The 20,063-nt window shown below is 38.1% G+C and overlaps 2 protein-coding genes across 2 annotated transcripts in view; one reads left to right on the top strand and one right to left on the bottom strand.

The window, feature by feature from the left end:
- Positions 1–1,074: 1,074 nt before the first annotated feature.
- LOC141839849 (CRM-domain containing factor CFM9, mitochondrial) lies at positions 1,075–8,229 on the bottom strand. The gene is made up of 7 exons (XM_074727698.1): positions 8,181–8,229; positions 7,567–7,639; positions 6,035–6,096; positions 4,269–4,409; positions 3,894–4,167; positions 3,147–3,548; positions 1,075–2,387 (listed from the first exon to the last, which is right to left on the bottom strand). Exons 4-7 carry the CDS (start codon positions 4,346–4,348, stop codon positions 1,452–1,454), a joined length of 1,692 nt encoding a protein of 563 aa, XP_074583799.1. The 5' UTR covers positions 4,349–4,409; positions 6,035–6,096; positions 7,567–7,639; positions 8,181–8,229; the 3' UTR covers positions 1,075–1,451.
- A 2-nt stretch (positions 8,230–8,231) lies between these two features.
- Positions 8,232–20,063, top strand: part of LOC141839920 (putative inactive ATP-dependent zinc metalloprotease FTSHI 3, chloroplastic) — a 31,404-nt gene continuing 19,572 nt past the window's right edge. The window contains exon 1 of the mRNA XM_074727774.1: positions 8,232–8,663. Coding sequence (XP_074583875.1) covers positions 8,232–8,663 — 432 coding nt within the window. The remainder of the gene's footprint in view (positions 8,664–20,063) is intronic.

Here is a 20,063-nt window from a genome sequence, read left to right as displayed (position 1 = left end):
TCATGTTCTTCACGAAAAAAATATGAAAAAGTCGATAACAACGCCTACTTCTAGGTTTTCGTCTCTATTTTTTGATGATCAAGAAGCTTTTTACGCTAGTAGATCAAAATATAGCATAAAACATTGAAAATAAACTAAAACCCTAACTTTGTTGCAATAAAATCTATGAAATAACTTGTGACTCTGATACCACTTGATAAAAATTTTCTAAACATGCATTGTAAGTTGTATGAACTCAATAAAAGAAAGCATGCACAAGATTTAGTATCATCGAAAATCATAGTGCAATTTAAATTATATAAAATAAAGACAATAAACCTGAATGCAGCGGATTTGTCATCATCTCAATGTCGCCATTGAAATCTTGATCCTGAGAAGAAGAAAAAGAAAATGGATCTTCCATAGAGATTTGGATGACGACATCGTACTCTCTTCACCAATAGGAAGCGGAAATATCTCGAATTTACCCAATCATATGGGGATCACGCTCTATATATAGCAATGAATTTGATTTTATTATTAGTTCATCATTAATAATAAAATGGATTAACGAATTCTACACATATAAATATATATTCAATAACATAAATCCATAATTAATATTAAAGATTACTTAATGTGTGTGTTTCATAATAACATTTGTGTTTCATAATAACACAAATCCATAATAACATGAATCTGATTTTTTTTTCTTTATTTGCATAGTTTAGAGAATATGAATATAAACGAAAATTAAAAATACATTTAAAGTTATATGAATAGATATTAAAACGATTAACAAATATTCTAATTAAATAATATAAAATTATAATAAATATACATTTTCATGAAAATATTAATAATAATATAAATAAAAATATACTAAAGAATCGAATCTAATATCATATAACCGACTTTACGTGAAATTTAATTAGTGAAATAAAATTTTAATTGTTATTTGCATGACTTGATTCAATTTGATTTAGTGGTTAGATGCTTACCCAAATTATTAAATTTTGAACACTTTCAAAGTGTTGCCTTCGTAAGTTTGTTGGCGCATTCATTTTGATGGCATTAGAAATTTGCACTCAGGCATTCCATGAAAATTTCTTTCCATAAAGCACATTGCCTTAAATTACAACAGGAATGAGTATGTTGCAGCTGTCAAGAAAAATAAAATAAAGTCATTCTGAGACATTTTCCCGAAAACAAAAGAGGACCAAACAGAAGCCAACTAGCTTCATTTTGGTCGACAGGTGAACATCTCTTAACAATAACATGAACGTGCAACTCTTTCGCCATCAGTGATGAAGAGGGAAACCTATTAATAAAGAATGCTAGCTAACAAGAGCGTATCATCACTACCAAACAAGTGACTTACTAGAGGACATCCCTTTTGCATTTCAATTGCCACTTGCATTATAAAATTTACCTGCACATAAAATGAGTTGCAGAGGTTGGCACCTAATTGATTAATCACTATCCCAACTTTCATCACCCTTTTTCTCATCAAACGCACCAATCTTCTGTCTATTCCCGCTGTCGCTGTCTTCTGAATCTTCATTGCTGAGATAATCATAAGGGCCCATTGATGATTCCACAAAATTATGTTCGTCCTCTTCTTCTGATTCCCCAACCCCATCTTCCGAATCTCCCAAAACATCACTGTCTAGGCTCATATCTTTGTGTCCTCTCCATCTGGTTTCTGTACTACCTTTATCTCTCAAATATTCCTTTGGGGCAACCCTGCCTTTTCTCTGTTTTATTTTATTTGTCTCTCTTTCTCGAGTCCAGTCACTATAGGAGTTACGTCTATCAACATCAGTTGCAGCATCACTCACTTCGTCATCATGATCCCACTCGTCTTCTGAAGCTGCTGACATGTCATCGTCACTATCCCACTTTTTCCTCTCTGTATTTCCCAGACCAGTAGAAGTACCATTCCAACCCCTTACATGAGCCCTATCCTCCTCATCTTCTGAATTATCACTTCTCCAATCTGGTGCCCTGCTTGACCGACCCATGTCATCTTTTCCCCAATACCTAAGTCTTGAAAGTTCCTCTTTCTCTGCTGCTTCCTCCTCTTCCCACTCTTTGTCTGCAGCATCTTCAATCTCTCGAATAAAGCGGTCAAGTTCCTCCTGGTCACTGTCCTCAGAAGGTACATCAATAGACTCATCTGGAGTATCAGCAATTTCTGTTGTGGATGGTTTATCCCCATGGAATACATATGGAGTCCCTTGTTTCTCATCAATAGCCCTAAAAAATGTAGTAGCAATTCTCTGAATGCTAGCCATGGCAATTGGGTCCTCTGGATTGACACCCTTGCGTCTTAGCTCTTGCTCAATTTTCTTGATGTTTAACTTTTGAGATTCAAGAGCCTGCTCAAATCTGGCTTTGAATAGGGCCTACAATATGACAACAAGACAAAAAGGCTCTTGACACCATAGCTACGGTAAAATCAATGGAATGACAGAGATTACACAATAGATCATGTGTAAATTAAGGTAGCATTAGCAGTTTACACATCAATGTTATGAACATTATCCTTCATGACACATCACAAACTACTTTGAAGTAGAATTTATCTGTCAGAAAAAAGAAAAAGTGAAACATGAAGACTCATAATTCACATTAAGATGCATAGTCTAGTGAACAAAAATGAGACAAGTAAATAAATTAAGCTACGTGAGATAAGGGAACAAGGGAACAAATGACTCAATAAGAAACGTTCACTTAGAGCAAAAAACAAGGGAACAACTGTGATCATTTAAAAGGATCACTATGCACTAATTTATCCCAGCAGTTGTGAGAAAAGGAGCCCTATGCCACAAGTGGCGGTTGAAATGGCAAGAAAATCTAAAGTGCAAATGCAATGCCATGTCAAGAATGAGAGTTCTTGTATGCTAGTTCAACTCTTCCCATGAACATGAATGAACATTCTAGGTCAATCTAGAATTTGAAATCACAAAATTTATGGATATGCACAAAGTAGAACTAAAGAAAACAGTTATGCAATTGTTTCAACCACAAACTTCTAGTTATAAAAAGGTAAACAAGTTCACATGAAACCCAAGCATTTGGATTAAAATTCTCTGTCGTGAATAAAGAAAATCAGCTGTTTTTCACACTTGCAGCATATAGTTAGTGGATGAGACATGATGTACCTTCCTTTTAGTCAGGGTGTTGATTGGTATCAGATTCTTTGGTTGTCTGTAATTTCGTCCACGAAACATAATAATGGTTTTCACATCGTGTATATTAACAACAATGCCGCCACTTAATCTTGCTATCATGGTTGCCATTTCTTTGATTTTTTCCTTAGGAAAGTTGTCACAACAAACTTGCACAGTCTCATGAAACTTCCAATGGAGATGCATGTTTTGAACTACTCCTCCAAAGACCCCACGAACTCCAACAGGAACATAATTTCTATTTCTGAAACCTATCTTCTTATAAGCCTGAAGCTGCTCAGGAGTAAGAAGCTCAGGATCATGCCGAGGAGGTGGTAACTCTGGCAATTCATATTTTTTGAGCTTTTGAAGAAGCAATGCCACCTTTTTCTTGGCCTACATAATAATTATATGTATTAGTTAAGTCAGTACAAACAAGCAACTATAGTTTGGAAATTTTAAATAAAAATTTATGATATGAATTTCCATCTTAAAACAATAGATGATAAATGCTAAATCCCTTTCTACAGAAATACTTACTGGTACTATAACCACTTATCCACCTAGTAACGATGCAAGGCCAAGAGTATGCAATGTTACTAGTTGAGAAAAAACTGATATTGGAGATGTTCAAAATTGTCAATCCTCAAATCAATCAAAGAACATTATAGAGAAAAGGCAGGACAAATTAATCAGTAACTGTTTATTGAGAGAAGGCCCGCAGAATTTTAGAATCCTTACTCTACGTAAGTTGTATAGTAGCCTTTCTTCTTCTGTCATTAACTTCTTTCTTATTTTTTTTGCACGTCTGATCTCTTTTAAAGTTTTTCCTGTTTCTCTCCGCATTCTATTCTCCACCTTGCTCCGCATGCTTCTTCCCCTTGTTGTTGACATAAATCGATGCCCAGAAGTTGAACCCAACTGGTTGATAGAATTACAATAAACTACTCTAGGCAGCACTGAGTGCACATTATTTGACCACGTTTTCAAGCATATATCCCCATGCGAATAACACCTGTAAGTAGCATATACACAAACTCAGATTTCAGAAATGAGAAAGCACTGTCAATAGGCCCGCTAAATAATAAATTATTTTAAGACCAGTTATTTGCCCACCTCTTTCCGAGAAGTGAGGCACTTTTCCAGCAGTGTCTTTGTAAGTTTCTCAGAGCCCACATGTTGAAGATGAATATCATTCAACTAAAATAAAAGGATCAATATTTGTTGGCTTTTTCCACAAAAGCATATATCATAGACCTAGATAACACCATAGTTAAAATTTTGAGATCAGAAAATTAAGCACAGAAATAAAATGCTAAGTGTTCAAGACTAGGTGTAGCAGATGTTTCCTTATCAAAAAGCACCAAAAGCCAATAACTAGCAGCGACATTCTCATCGAGGAGCTAGGGAAAGGAGAAGAGGAGTAATAGAAAGTATAGTAGAAGAAGCATAAGAAAGAGAAAAAAAGTGGCTAATCATTTCTCCTATCCACAGGTGCCACCATAGTAGAGTTGAGCATACAAAACTTAGGATTAAAATTTCTGAGAAATAGCTTTCAGCAAAAAGGATCTTTATTAATACAATTTATATTCACATTGAACTGAGAATTATAAGAATTATGACGATGATAAAATAAATAAATAAAACATTAGGTACCTCCAATCTAGTGATAAAAAACGTTAGGTGCCTCCATTCGGTGATAAAAACAATGTTAGAAAGAGATCATAAATAATCGATGACTAGTTCCAAATAATGGATCATAAAAACAATGTTGAAAAGAGATCTATGAAGATATTCAAGGTAATATGATAGATTATTTAATCTAGCACACAAAATATTATCTGAAATACTAAACATTCTAAAGAAAATTTTACTCCTGTGTTCAAACATCTAATAAAATATAAGTTGCATCACTACAACAACAACAACCAAAACTTATCTCACTAGGTAAGTTGCATCACTATTAGATTTTAATCTATTTTATTATTTTATTTATTAATCAAGCTTATTTGATATTTTTAAATTTATATCTTTTTTTAACTTTCTTTTTGTATTTTTCTCTCGATGATTCTGATCTTCAATTCTACAGATATTGATCCCACCTATGTTTTTGGAATGTCTGATACCCTTCATATTGATATTGACATCCAAGGTAAATACCTGCAAATGCATCGTAGTATTGCATTTGTCGTTCTACAAAAATATATAGGATCAACAAATACCATGCAATTTCTAATAAGTGTGCTCATGTACACTCCTAGTCAACACATGAAGGTGGGTTTATCATTGTATCAACCCAAAGGGGTCATTCTAACGTAACACTGTCACTAAGGTCATGTGATCCCTAGTTAGGCATGGATGGTCCTAACACTCACCAAAATATCTCTAACATCCACAGTTAGCAAACCTTAATAGTTGCATATGGACAATATTTATAAAGTCATGTAATTCCTAGTTATGTATCACTAACTCTAACCATCAGATGCCTCATATCATTGTTGTCACGCCCCGAGAAGGCCGTCCGAAAAATTTCGACAGCATCTCCCCAATAACTATGACAATTTCCTAAATACATGCACAAATACACGGCCACAGGCGGCCAGAAATAAGACTACACATCCAATAGACACACACAACTGCAAACAAATATAGAATAAGGCCCACACGGCCACACAACAGCTAACACATGCATACTACTCAACATAATCAAATTTTACGAAACAAAAACATCGTAAATCCAACAAAACGAATAACCACAACGTAAATCCAACACAACTACTATAATATGATAAATCCAACCATGACTACAATCCAAACCGCAAATACATATTCTCGGAGTACAAAACATAACTGAAAGAAAACAACTATACTACTATAACAACCTTCTGATGTGAGACAGCAGCAGTCGACCGAAACTCTAAGCTCCAAGTAACCTATCTGCTACCTGGGGAAAAAACAAAATAAACCCCAAGGTCTGGGTAGTGAGCATTAGATGCTCAGTGGGTATAGAAGAATATAAGTGCATAAAAAGATAAACGGGAGAACAAACACTAATCAACAGGTAATAGGTATCAACAGGTAACAACGAGCATGGTGATCAAGAATGGTATCTCAACGGAAATAATAAGGAAAGAATAGCAATACGCAACAGATATGAGTATCAATTACATGTGAGCATGTAAATAATGGAAGTCGAGCATGGTATGTCAACTGAACAATAAAGAAGAAGAATACAAGGCAACAGGTATATATATGATCATGTATGTAATGTCATACAAATGCAACAATCATAGCAAACAAATGCAACAGTCGTAAACATATGATTAAAATAAACTATATAGTAATCCTACCAACGAATGCATGGAAAACACGCAGCAATCATCACAAACAAATGCAAGTCTCTGTCCGCACTCTGTTTTCCCTAGTCACCCTCCCAGAGCACACTGAACTGAGGGGTCAAACAAGACATACTGCATAGACTCCAACAATAAACCACCACTGATCTAGTGGGGAGCGGCAGTGTAACAGGAGGGCTATATAGCCAGTCCTGGTTGCACCCAACAATAGTGCAAGTAGGCTCTTTCCACTGAATCATACCACAACACGGTGCAGGGCCAGAGCCAACAAGAACAGCCAACAATGTTATCCACAACATCTACAACTAAATATGGATGCATGATGATCATCCCAACATGTAATAACTACAAGTAATTAGCATGCTCATCAGGAATAATGAGAGGTCAACATAGATCAACTACACAACAGTACTACAGGTCTACAGTAGATAAATTCATTGAAGGTTATACAACATGAATCAGGTAATGAATCATACGTGTGTCAACAGGATAAATGATATAGCTAACAAAAATATCAATATGGTATCAACAGATCATCACAAGGTCAACAGTAGGTTTCAAGCATGGATATCAAAAGTATCATCTAAAGAACTACGTCAAATAACAGGAAGGCAACAGAAGAGATAAAATAGCAACAAGATGAACATGCACTATGAAAAGACGGCCTATGCTGACCAAACACAGGAGTACCCACAACATCAATCAAACAATGGTTAAGGTTGTTCTATAGTAGATAGGTCAATCAGAGGTTATTCAACAGATATCAAGCGACGAATCACGTGAGCATCAATGGGATAAATGCTATCGATGACAAGAGTATCAGCATAGTGAATATAGATCATCATAAGGTCAACCAGCAAGTATCAAGCGACGAATCACATGAGCATCAATGGGGTAAATGCTATAGATGACAAGAGTATCAGCATAGTGAATATAGATCATCATAAGGTCAACTAGCAAGTATCAAGCAACGATTAACAAAAGTATCAACTAGATAAGTAAACAACAAGACATGCACGAGAAAATAGACCTATATTGATCAGATACAGGATACCCACATGAATCAGACGATCATCGAATAAGAACCCTACTAAACTCCTCCGTGTACAGCAGGATCGATAGATCAAGGTCCTGCAGTTAACAATAAACCTCTTCTAAATATTTCATTTTTCAACGAAGTAAACTCTAGTAAATTCGAAAGTTAATCTAACCCAATTAATTCAACTTGGCCAGATTTAATATAACCTACTCCAATTAACACACTCGGTCGGATTAACCTAATTTAATCACTCACCCGAATCAAGCGTTAACTCTAACTTAATTCCACTCATCCTTTTCCAATCAATATAAGTAAATTAATTAATCAATTATCATCCCAATATTAAAATACCAAAATTAAACCAACTTAACTACCCTACTCGAATTTACAGAATTCACCAGTAACTTAATCCCAACCAGATTTAGCTTCTTTAACAGAACCCTAATTGATTCCTACAACATTGATCCAGAACACTAAAATCTAATTGATGAACAAAATGTCACAGAACACGCTCCAATAGGAACACACCAAAAATCCCTGGTTCCACCGATTTCAACAGAAACCCGATTCCCATCAACAACCTACGACTTGTAAACTTTAACATCTAATTCAATCAGATCCTAACAAACTTACCTCAATCAGAAACTCGGGTTTGAATTTTCTTCTTGCAGCTGGATACAAAGGATGGCCGTGGCGGTGCTGAGCAAGGCAAGCGGCGGCGTTGCTGAGCAGGGCTGGCGGTGCTGGTTCGGGACAGTGTCGGGCATCCGGCGGGGGTCGCGGCGGCGATGGAACGGTGCTGGTTTGGGCGGCGTCGAGCTAGGGAGGCGGCGGCGGTGGACTTGTGGCAGAAAGGGCGACCACGGCAACGGGCAGTGGCAGGGCAACGGCCAAAGAAGGGAAGAAGGCGGTGGCTTGGGGAAGAGGAGACGCGGTGGTGGCGTTGGCGGCGTCGGGCTTTTGCAAAGGCCGATCGGGATCTGGTGGCGTCGATGCTGGTTCGCGGCGGCAGGGCAGCGACGATCGGTGCGGCGAGGGCGGCGGCGAAGGATACTGGTTTACAGGGGCGGCGACGGAGGAAGGGCACAGCGGCGTCGGCTTCGGCTGGTGAGGCTGGTGAGGGAGGCGGCGGCAGCGAGGAGGAAGAGGAGCGATCGGGGTAGGGGAGGGGGGTAGGGGAGGAGAAAGGAAATCGCGTGATTTAGTCGGCGAAATAATCGGGCTAAACCAACTTAAAACCTAGGGTTTATGGGTTTATGATCACGATTGAATGTTACTGTAGTAAATTAGATTCAATCTCGATTCACTTGATCCACTAATCAAACGACCTTCGATTTGATTCAAATTAATTTTGTTGGATTTGTCTTCGCAAGATGAATCTTTTCATCCATTTTATTTTATCAAAACATCTTCCAGTATGAACCAAACCAAGTTGGTTTGGTTTGATTCAATCTTGGTTCGTTTGGTTCACTAATCAAACGATCTCTAATTTAACTTATTTTGGTTTCATTGATTTCGTCTTTACAAGACAAGTCACATTCTCAAGTATCCTATGTTTAATAACCTAATAGATTTCTATTCCTATGATTTACAAATTTAACATAGTTGTCTTGTTAAATGGGTTAAGGTTAATTAATTAAATCTGTTCCACTTTAGGTTTAACTTAATTAATCTTCCTAATCTCCCCTTAAACTTCTGAAATTAAGATTAATTTAATTTATAAATTACTTTTTAATTTCCGGTATTCTACAATTGTCCACAAGACTCTTAAGTCAATATCTAAAAAATCTATCATATAAAGTCTTAAATGCATGACAACTCACTAAATCATATTCTAACTTTCTTATACATGTACAAGAAGTATACTATCGGTTCTTGATGTAAGAACAACAAACATGTTAGAACAAGTAAGCAATTGACAAATACTCTCTAAACGCATATCATATGTAGAAGGATAGCAATGGCTAGCATGAACCTTCAAATACATGAGAGATACTCTAATAATGTATTAATATAGGCAACGAGTAGGTGATACAAAGAAGGCATGCAACAAACATGTAAAGATTTACAAGAAGCAACTTACGCAAGGAGTAAAAAAAAGGTCTCCATCAAGTCAAGCTTTCAACTAAAGATTCTATTGCATGTCAAACTATAGTTTAAAATCTCAAACTGTATCAGGTGGCGCAATTGAAATGTATTATTCCTATAAATTACAAGAACTCAGTACTTAGCACAAACAATATCTCTTGTGTCGCTATGTCAATCATGTAAAACAATATCGTGTCATACCCACACTCAACACCCTTTGGCATGCAATAAGAAACCCTTGGACATGCTATAACACAATTCAAGATGAATTGAGGTAATTTTATTATTTTTTGAGTAGTATGCGTCTATATAAGATTATATCAAAATTGTACCATGCTAAATGCAATCACAAGGTCACAAATTAAGTATATACAACAACAATCAAGTCTTATCCCACTGGTGAGATCGACTATATAAATTCTTCTATGTCATTGGACTCTATCCCCTATATTATCATTTATATTTAAATAAATGTTATCTTGTTAAGTATATAGTTGTCTTATTTTCCTTGTTCTATTCATCTTTCCATCTTCAATTTGCCACAGTCACCAAATATCAAAACATCAACATGACTAAAGCAATATTATTCTGATCAAAAGATTGAAACTCTATCATGGCTTGAGATTATAAACCTTGCATTAAACAAAAGGTCTTCAAGGATTTTTGGCCAAAGAGTGAAACCACATGGCTTCAAAACTTTCTCTTTAGGTTCCAATGTGAAACTCCCTCTTGTTATTATGATCCCTTTAATAGGTACAAACACACTCATTATACTCATTGCACATCTCACCTATTCTGTCATATGCTAGGGAACATAAAGTTCAAGGCAATACAGCATATGAATATGTCAAACATGTGAACATTTTGGGTTTTCCAAAGTATCACCACAGGACAATAACAAGTCATCTCCTGGTTGGATCGTCTAACTCATTGAATGTGTGGCACAACAAAGAATGAGAACCCTACCTCAAATTAGAGACATGTTGTTGTCGAGAACTCAATTCAAAGTGATTGCTAGTTGTTGAATTCATTAAGCCACTGTCAAAACTGAGGAACCAAAGGTTAGAAAAGTGTTTACCAAGAAAGGAAATGAAAAATCAAGAAGGGTGCCTCTTGGTTCATTGATAACGGGCTATTTGACCGGGTTAATTAAGATCATATTGGATTATTTTTTGCTATATTTCATGTTATAAATTGGATTTTGGGTTAATATTTATCTTGGATGAACAAAGCTATGTGCTTTCGCAGCAAGGTGCAAGCGTCCAGTAGCAAGGAACAACCAAGTATCGGCAGCAAGGAATGAAAACTTGGCCGGCAAGAAGCAGCAAACTCCGGCAGCAACCTCTCGGCCGGCGGCAGCAAGCTGTGAGCAGGGCTTTCGGTGTTTGGTGGTGAACCAACAGATGGAGCCTTGGCAGTTTGGCAAGCACCGGCGACCGGAATCTTCAGGGACGACGGCGGCCAGTCCTGATCAGAGGTGATCGGGCAAGGGAGCGACACAAATCAGAGAACAAGAGGAAGAAAGAAGAAGCTAGGGTTTCTCACGCTATCACCATAGCCGGCAATGCCCCCTTTTCAAGACGACGAAGCCCCAAAAACCTAGCATCAAACCTTTCCTTCTTCACTGCCCGATCAGAGAACGTCGCCCATGATTTCTTTCCTCATTCACTTGCAATCAACCAATCAAGATGTGTAAGCACAAGGGGAGGAAACCAAATTCGTTTCCTCTCGAGTGTCGAATAGATCCTATAGTATCTGTTATATTTGAGAGGTGGCCTAAGACAATCGCCTAATGGCTATACTATTTATTGAATAAATAACAATTTATTATTTGAGTGTACATTTTCTATGCATTTGATTGGATCTTAAACTCATTTACTCGCAATACGATTCATATCATGAGAGAATTTATGATTGGATCACAACTTGTGTGTATCTCTACATGTGCAATTATGAATATATTAAAATTATCTTTAGTCGATGAATTGATGAGTGTGGACGTCATCGATTCTGTTGAGACTAGCATGTTTTAAACATCTTGGTTTATCAAGCAGCCGATCTCACTGGCTGGAGACATTGGATGTTGAGAGTTAAACGTGGATGCTAATTAAAGGTAACTAGTTCATTGGAGTGACTTGCCGTGAGACTTTATATGGTTCTATACATATGTCAATGAAGATTTCAGTGTAGCTTAAGTGCGAGTTTCCTTTGACTTGCGGTATTCAAGTCACCTTAGTTATGGAGTTTTATACTTTGACATCTTAATCAAATATCTCTGAGGAGATGTGGACTCGGGATGATTGGGTATAAGTCAAAGTGCCCAAAGGTGTTTGAATAGCGCACAAAAGATTCATCGCTCCTTGAAAAAGGAGATGTATACCCTGCAACCGCTTATTAGGATTGTTACTTAAAGTCTTTGGCCAAAGCATTGCATGTCAAGAGTATGGTACTCTTGGACACATGTATGAGTAACTTGAATCCACAGGACAAGAAAGCAAACTTGAACTAGGTGTGACGTAGTCAGCCTAGTGGAGACTGACACATATAGACCATATCCTGAACCAAGTGGGTATAAGACAGTGAAAGGAACAAGACACATTTCATTATATCCGCTGAAGGATTTAGAAATTATTCTTGAATCAATCATTGATTTTTTGATCAATTGGAGATCATGATGTACTATTAGGTGTTACGTATGATCATTCCGTAATTAATGATTAATTACAAATGACCAACATAATCGGGAACCTATTGGCTCACACGTACTACAAGTTCTCCGAAGGACTTAAAACGAGTTTAAAAATTAGATTCTCAGATCTAGAGAAATAAAGTCTAGTTGGACTGAACAAAGGTAAAATGATAGATTTTTCTTATGAAGATGAAATAAATAAAATTGATTTGGTTAAAATTAGAGGTCGCTTGGTTATTGAACCAAACGATTCAATTTTGAACTAAATTTAACTAACTTAGTTTAGTTCATAATAGAAGATATTTTGGTAAAATAGAAGAGATGAAGAAATTCGTCTTATGAAGACGAAATGAACAAAATTAATTTGGATCAAATCGGAGGTCGTTTGGTTATTGAACCAAGCAATTTAGTTTTGAACCGCATTAAACCCGGTCCGATTTGTTACAGTGCCAATTCTGTTCAACCTAATTTAGGTTTTCCCAGTTTGTTTTCTTTATCCTCTGGTTTTCTTCTTCTCCGCTTAGCGCTACACACCTGCCCGCAAGCACGCCTGCGACTTCTTCCTTCTCCGTGCGATTTCACCGACGAGAAGATCGAGATGAGCAGAGATATAAGGCTGCGCCGCTCGCAAGCGAGGAGGCTGAACCCTAAGCTTGCCACCTCCCTTCTCTCTCGCATGCTCCTGCTTCTCCTTGAGCGCGGCAGTTTCCCGATAGCAGAGACTAGACGGCCGCTACCTCCTTATCATGGTCGATCGGAGAATCCAAAGGGCAACCCTAGCATCGCATTGTCGGTAGGTCTTCTCCCATGCGTAGTCGACAGGTTTTCTCCTGAGCACCGCCCACGCGCCTCCCTCCCACTCACTAGGCATGAACGCCGACCCCTTTCTCTTGCTTGCAATCAGTCCCATATGCCACAAACAAGTTTTCTCGTGAGTGTCGTGATACCCCTAAAATTGATATGTCATGATTAGGATTTCAAATTGATTTAATTATCGAAAACCCACAATGAATACAAATAAATGAAATATATGTAAGGATCTATATGCGCCAAAAATAATTTTAACCGCATAAATACAGCAGAAAAATGATCCTTACAAAAGATCCATGCGAAAACCATACTCGTTTATGTTAGATTTGAGAGGTGTCCTAAGGCAATCGCCTTACAGTTATACTATTTATTGGATAAATAGAAATTCACTATTTGAGTACACATTACATATGTGTTAGATTGGATCTTAAACTCAAATACTGAATGTCCGCAATACGATTCATAGCGTGAGAGAATTTGTGATTGGATCACAACTAGTGAGCATCTCTACACGTGTAATTATGAATGTATTGGAATTATCCCTAGTCAAGGAATTGATGAGCACGGACGTCATCGATTTTGTCGAGACTAGCACGTTTTGAACTCCTTGGTTAGCCAAGCAGTTGATCTCACTGCTGTCGACATTAGATGTTGAGAGTTAAACGTGGATGCTGGTTAAAGGTAACCAGTTCATTGGAGTGACCTACTTTGAGACTTCATATGGTTCAATATCGTATGTCAATGAAGATCTCAGTGCAGCTTAAGTGCGAGTTTCCTTTGACTTGCGGTATTCAAGTCATCTTGGTCATGAAGACTTATACTTTGACATCTTAAGCAAGCATCTCCGAGGAGGTGTGGATCCGAGATGATTGGGTATAAGTCGAAGTGTCTGAAGGTGTTTGAATAGCCCATAAAGGATTCACCGCTCCTTTGAAAAAGGAGAGGTATACCTTGCGGTCGCTTGTTAGGATTGTTACTAAAAGTCTTTGGCCAAAGCATTACATGTTAAGAGTACGGTACTCTTGTATACGTGTACGAGTAACTTGAATTCACAGGACAAGAAAGCAGCTTAGGTTAGGTGTGATGTAGTCAGCTTAGTGGAGACCGACACATAGATCATGTCCTGAACCAAGTGGGTATAAGACGGTGAAAGGAATGAGACCCGTTTAATTGGAGCTGCTGAAGGGTTTAGAAGATGTTCTGAAATCAATCGTTGATTTTTCGATCAATTGGGGATCATGATGTACTACTAGGTGCCACTCATGATCGTTCCATAATTAATGATTAATTACGGACGGCCAACATAACCGAAAACCTATTGGGTCACACGTACTACAAGTTCTCCGAAGGACTTAAAATTAGAATTCTCAGAATGAGAGAAATAAAATCTGGTTGAACCAGACAATGGACAAAATGATGGAATTCATTTTAGGAAGACGAAATGAAAGAAACTGATTTCATTCAAATCAGAGGTCGTTTGGTTAGTGAACCAAATGATTCAATTTTGAATCAAATTGAACCAACTTGGTTTGGTTCATGATGGAAGAGATTTTGGCAGAATGGATCTTATGAGAAGCTTTGTCTTGAGAAGACGAAGTGAATAAAACTAGTTTGGGTCAAATCGGAATTCGTTTGGTTAGTAAACCAAGCGAACAAAAGGTGAACCCAATTTGCTATAGTGTTTAGGGTTAAAATTCAGTCCAAACAGGAAACGCCGGTCATGTTTGATTGGGTTTTGGTTTTCTCCGATTTTGTTTATTGAGCCCAACCCTAAGAGCCTGGTTCATGCGATCAAACCCTGCCGCCATTGTAGCTTTCTCAATAAACAGGCATTGTGCAATTCAATAGAGGGATCCCCTGTTGATCTTCTTCCACCCCGATGGCTTGGCGGCATGCCGGCTCTCCAAAGCTCAGTGACCAAACCCTAGAGAGCCAGAGCACCCCGCTGCTTGACGCCATTGCTCGAGTTGCCACTGGAGAGGAAGAAGGCGAAGCCTTAACGCGGCGCCAACCCCTGTTCGCGCCATCTACTGAAAGCGAAGAATCCGCCGCCTTCACTCGGCCGCAAGGGGGAGGAGAAGAAGGACGGTGAAACCTAGCCGCGTGAGGAGAAGGAGGTTGCAAAAGTTTGCCGCTCGATTTCTTGATCCTCCTCCTTGTTTGTTGCCATGAAGGTCATCGACCTGCATAAGAGGAAGAGGAAACGCTATCCACCGTCGCTCGCCTCTGATCTGTCTTCGCCTGCCGGAGCTCGACCAGAGATCGAGAAATCGAACAGGGCCATCGCCGAAACATTCTTCCCTGTTGGTTGCCGGCAGTATGGAGGTGAAGAACCGATCGAAGACTGCCGGCCCTTTGCTCTGTTTTTATGTTGCTGGCCGAACAGAGACATGTTTTGCGCTGTGTTGCCACCTAAAAGAAAGGCCCTTTCTTCCTTTATGCTGCCGACTAGAACAAACCAGAGCTTGAGCTTGTGTCCTCTTTGTGTTGTTGACCACAAGAAACAGAGACCGATCTTTGGTTGCTTACCGCATAAAGAGAGAGCCGAGAGAAGAAGATACCTTGTTTTATTTTTCTTCTCATAGCGATTTGTGAAATCGTTGTCGGTTTAATTGTAACGCATTGTTATCGAATTTAACGGTAGCCGGAAGCTTATGAAGCGATCCGAACATTGTTCCATCATCATCGGAATAGTTCTGATCAATTTGTCCGTTATCGGCGGTTAATGGTTGACCACCGAAAACTATATTGAGAATATGATTCTCGATGATAGTCAGAAAGCCCCGAAATGATCGCGACAAACGTTGTTGTGTGGATTCCAGAACAAGGCTTCTCTCGATTCGATCGTCATTGATCATCGGCTAGTACCGAAGACGATGACGTGACCTATGGCTTCCGAAGCCGTCCAGACGGGAGCTTGGTGTGGATCACCAGTAGAGGCGGGACTCCGACGAGGACCGCTCGATTGATTCAACACTGTTCAAATATCGTCCGCGAGGTACGTGTAGAATAATCTTTTATTCTACAAATTTTATTTGTGCACGTAGAATAATTTATTATTCAAAAAATTTTAAATTTCTTCATGCCTTGTACTTGTTATTTCCTGCTTATGCATGCGTGTGTTATATGATAATAATTAGTTTAATTATCTGTTTATTTCTGCTGCGCACGTTTATGAAACGTGTTAACACGCGCATTGCACTGGGACGATCCCAACAGTTTATTGATTCTATCTACTGGAATCGAGGTTACCTTCGATGCAAACCCTTCGCAATCTCAACTGCAACTCTTGCCTTCAAAGGTTGGCGAATTTCAGCGCGATCAGTGTGTTCACGCCTCCACGGTATCCACACGAACACCGAGACGGAGAGGAACCAAATTGCGGTGCTAGCCACAAAATATGGTTCGGCCAAGAAGGTAGGAGAGAAGAGGAAGAAGATCATGCAATCATCCAAGAGTGGAAGAAAATGTCATGTCCCGGGAGACCGTCCGAAAAATTTTCAACAGCATCTCCCCTGTAACAATGACCTTTCCTGAATGCATACATATACAAACGAGCCTACATGGCCGCAAAAATGACTACACGTCCTTCAACACACATCACATATACACAACAGATAAAATATAAGGTCCACACGGCCACAACTACTAACCGATAAGCCCTTAACTAGGTGTCACGATAGGGCTTCAAATTAGAATTTATAAATTTATCGAAAACCCGTAATTAATTCAAATAATGTAGTATAGGGGCCTCGAGTCGTATTTTTCCAAGGACTAGTAGAAACTTGTTTAATTCGAGCTTACGTGTCGTATTTTTGGGTTTTCTTATAAAAATGGGGTTTTGGTGTTTTTGAAATGAAATGAAAATGAAAAATTGGCAAATAAATGAATAATGCAACTCGTTAATCTAAAAGTGAAACCAGCTAAACTCTAATGTGATGCAAAGTAAAAGAATAAAACCTAAGCTAAACTCTAATGCAAACTCGAATTCAACAGTAGCTATCAAAATGGTTTTTCACATTTCCATGGTGCAAGCAAGGAATCAAACAACTCAAATCACTTTAACCCTGTTAACTAATCCTAAAATAGAAACAATTTGCTTAACCCTAGCTATCTAGCTTCTAGTACTCCAAGAGGAGTTTGGCACGCAACAGTAACCTCAAATTCAAGTTATCAGAAATGGCAAATCCAATTGTAAGACTAACTCAAACTCAATTAACCAACATCAAGAATAAAAACTTGACTACAAAACCCTAACCTAGTGATACTCTGGGAAAATAAAAACTTGGCACAGAACAGTGGAAGTTGGCACTAAAATAGCAGGTTATCAGAAACAAAATTCAAGCAAGGAATTGAAGCTAAGAAAACTTGATTACACAAACTAATTAATCAGTCAAACCAATTGAATTCAAACAACAGCTAACCATGAATAATATAACCAAATTCATAAAATTGCTAAAGATCTAGATTAACCACAACTAAAGAATTTAAGTTACAGAAACAAAGCTCAGAAACGGAGAAACAAAATTCAGAAAAACTCATCCTCTTCCCTTCTCCTTCTGAATTCTGAACTTCTCCTCAGCTTGGTGTCAAACCCAGCAATTGAGTCAATAATCCTCTAGAAGCTTGAAGATGGTCGCCGGAGTGGTTTGCTTGCTGCCCAACCCAGAAAAACGCCGAAGAAATCCTCTCTCCGCAAACAGAGCTCGAGAAACTTTTCAGAGTTGCAAAAATTGGAATTCTTGCTTCCTCCTTGCTCCGATCGATCTGCTGTTACGATGTGGGAATGAAGCTCCCTCCTCAGGAGAACCCCTCCAAGGATTTAGGCCCGGATTGTGCTGTGGATGGCCGGAACACCAAAAAACAGAGACGTTGGCCGCCGGAGAAACCCTCTCCGACGCGCCTCGTCCAGCTGCCGGAATATCACCCAATCGGCCGGCTTCGTACTCTTCGTCGATCAAGGATCACAATGGAAGAGGTTTGGGAGGAAGAGGGGCCGCCGTTTGCTACGTTGCGAAGCAGGGGTTTAGCGTCGGGGGGAACGAAGAACAGTAACCGCCCTGTTCTCGATTAAACTTTGGTTTATATAGTTGAGGGTTGATTAATCACTGAATCCTGGCCGTCCGTTTTTGAATTTGATGATCTGGACTTGATCTAGGGCTTTAGGGTTTGTGAAAAATTCAAGAATTTTGATCGGGCTCGATCTAGATCATGTCCTCCATGTTGGCTTGATCAATTTGGCAAATTTGACTCGATTTGATCGTGGTTGAGCTCGAGTTGGGTCCGATTTGAGCCCTAAAATCAATTAAAACCAAATTAATGCAAAAATTCACCATTAAATCATAAAAATTATATCAAGCCTCAAATCATGCAATATAGGACAAATACGAATGAATCGATTCATTTTATAATTTATTTTCATGTAAAAGCCCAAAAATAAATCGATTAAAAATTAATAAAACCCTAACTCATCAAATTCCCCCACACTTACCCTTGAGCGTCCCGCTCAAGTCAAAAAAATAAACTAGGATTGTACCCCCTAGATCATCCTCAATCATGATTAGAAACAATTAAAAGAAAGTTATCTAGGATTATTAAGTATCAAAAATCCAAGCCATGAATTAGACCTTTGTTCTTGGCTAACCACCTAGCAAATTTCATCCTTCATGATTAATTGAGATAAATGTATCACACTAATGCTCACAAGGTCAGTAAATAATTTTAGTGGCTCTCATCCTAAATGCTAAGTCATGATCAATGTAGAGTGGAGCTCACTCAAGCAACTCATGTTTCATGCTTTCCATAGGCTTGCTTGCTATCTACTCTCCACTAGCATTCTTGAATTGGAATCCACACTTATTAAGGATTATTGAAGATGTAAAGAAATCATGAACTAAAAGAAATGAAATGCAAATTTTGTAGAAAGAAAATTTCAAAGAAAAGTGCTTGAAAGGAAATGAGTGATAGTGGTAGATATGGATACAACTAAATGCTAATCAATGACTTCTTGCCCTCTTTTCTAATTCATTTCTTTGGTAACACATTTGTTTCTGTTTGCTCTTCAAATCTATGAAAAAATTCTGATCTAAACCCTTGCAATTCCTCTCCTTGATACATTCTCCACTTCCTTTCTCCATTTTGCTCAAAATCCACCAAATGTGCCATCTTTTGTTTCCCTTCGCAAACAAACTCAATTCCTTCACATTTAAGTTTCAAAGAGCTAAGAAATAGCAATCAATCATCAGCCATAAAAATTCACAGCACATGAAACCGTAATTGCAATGTATCAATGGCACATTCAAATCCAAAAACCATTTAAAATCAAAATGATACTTTCCTTTTTCTCCCCACTTTCTCGCTGTTTTTCATCCATTCTTTTTCCATCATGAAGCTTGATTGATAATGCTAATATCATATGCAATTTCCCTTGCAATTCGAGCTCAAATCAGTGGCTCAACAGATTCACAACTTGGCTGGAAAATTAAACAGAAAACTGGTTTTTTTTTCTGAAATTTTTCTGCAATTTTTTTTTCTAATCTGATCATTCAATTCCGAGTTGTTGCATTCCAATTCAGCTTCTTCAATTGATTTGCAACCGAATTATTAGAGGCAATCCAAACCAATTCTTTTCAAATCTTAACAGTTTCATTATCAAATTTCTTCATGTTTTTCCCTGATTTTAGCCTTGTTTCAACTTTTATTCCTCATCAATAGCCTTCCTTTAAACTCCCTTTAGATGCACCACATTTAAACTTCAGTAGATTGTATCACAACAGATCCCTAAGGCTTCAAAATTTCAGACTTGACCCCTGAACAGATTTGTCACTAAACAGATTTATCACTTCAAAATTTCAGAATTCTGCATTTCCTACAACTTTAGTGTTACACTTCCATAAGATAATCTCTACAATATCTTGCACACATCCTTT

Source organism: Curcuma longa, chromosome 11, assembly GCF_044706935.1.
Source record: "Curcuma longa cultivar G26 ecotype Majalengka, Jawa Barat chromosome 11, ITB_CL_G26_1.1, whole genome shotgun sequence".
In the NCBI taxonomy this organism is placed as follows: Eukaryota; Viridiplantae; Streptophyta; class Magnoliopsida; order Zingiberales; family Zingiberaceae; genus Curcuma; species Curcuma longa.
This window is presented reverse-complemented; position numbering and strand designations above follow the sequence as displayed.

What these genes read in the sequence shown, in the direction of transcription:
- LOC141839849 (XM_074727698.1), bottom strand. Translation starts at nt 4,348, where the DNA reads ATGATATTCATCTTCAACATGTGGGCTCTGAGAAACTTACAAAGACAC. An exon ending in GCCTCACTTCTCGGAAAGAG is followed by an intron (nt 4,168 to 4,268) that starts GTGGGCAAATAA and finishes TGCTACTTACAG; the next exon opens with GTGTTATTCGCATGGGGATA. An exon ending in TACTATACAACTTACGTAGA is followed by an intron (nt 3,549 to 3,893) that starts GTAAGGATTCTA and finishes ATTATTATGTAG; the next exon opens with GCCAAGAAAAAGGTGGCATT.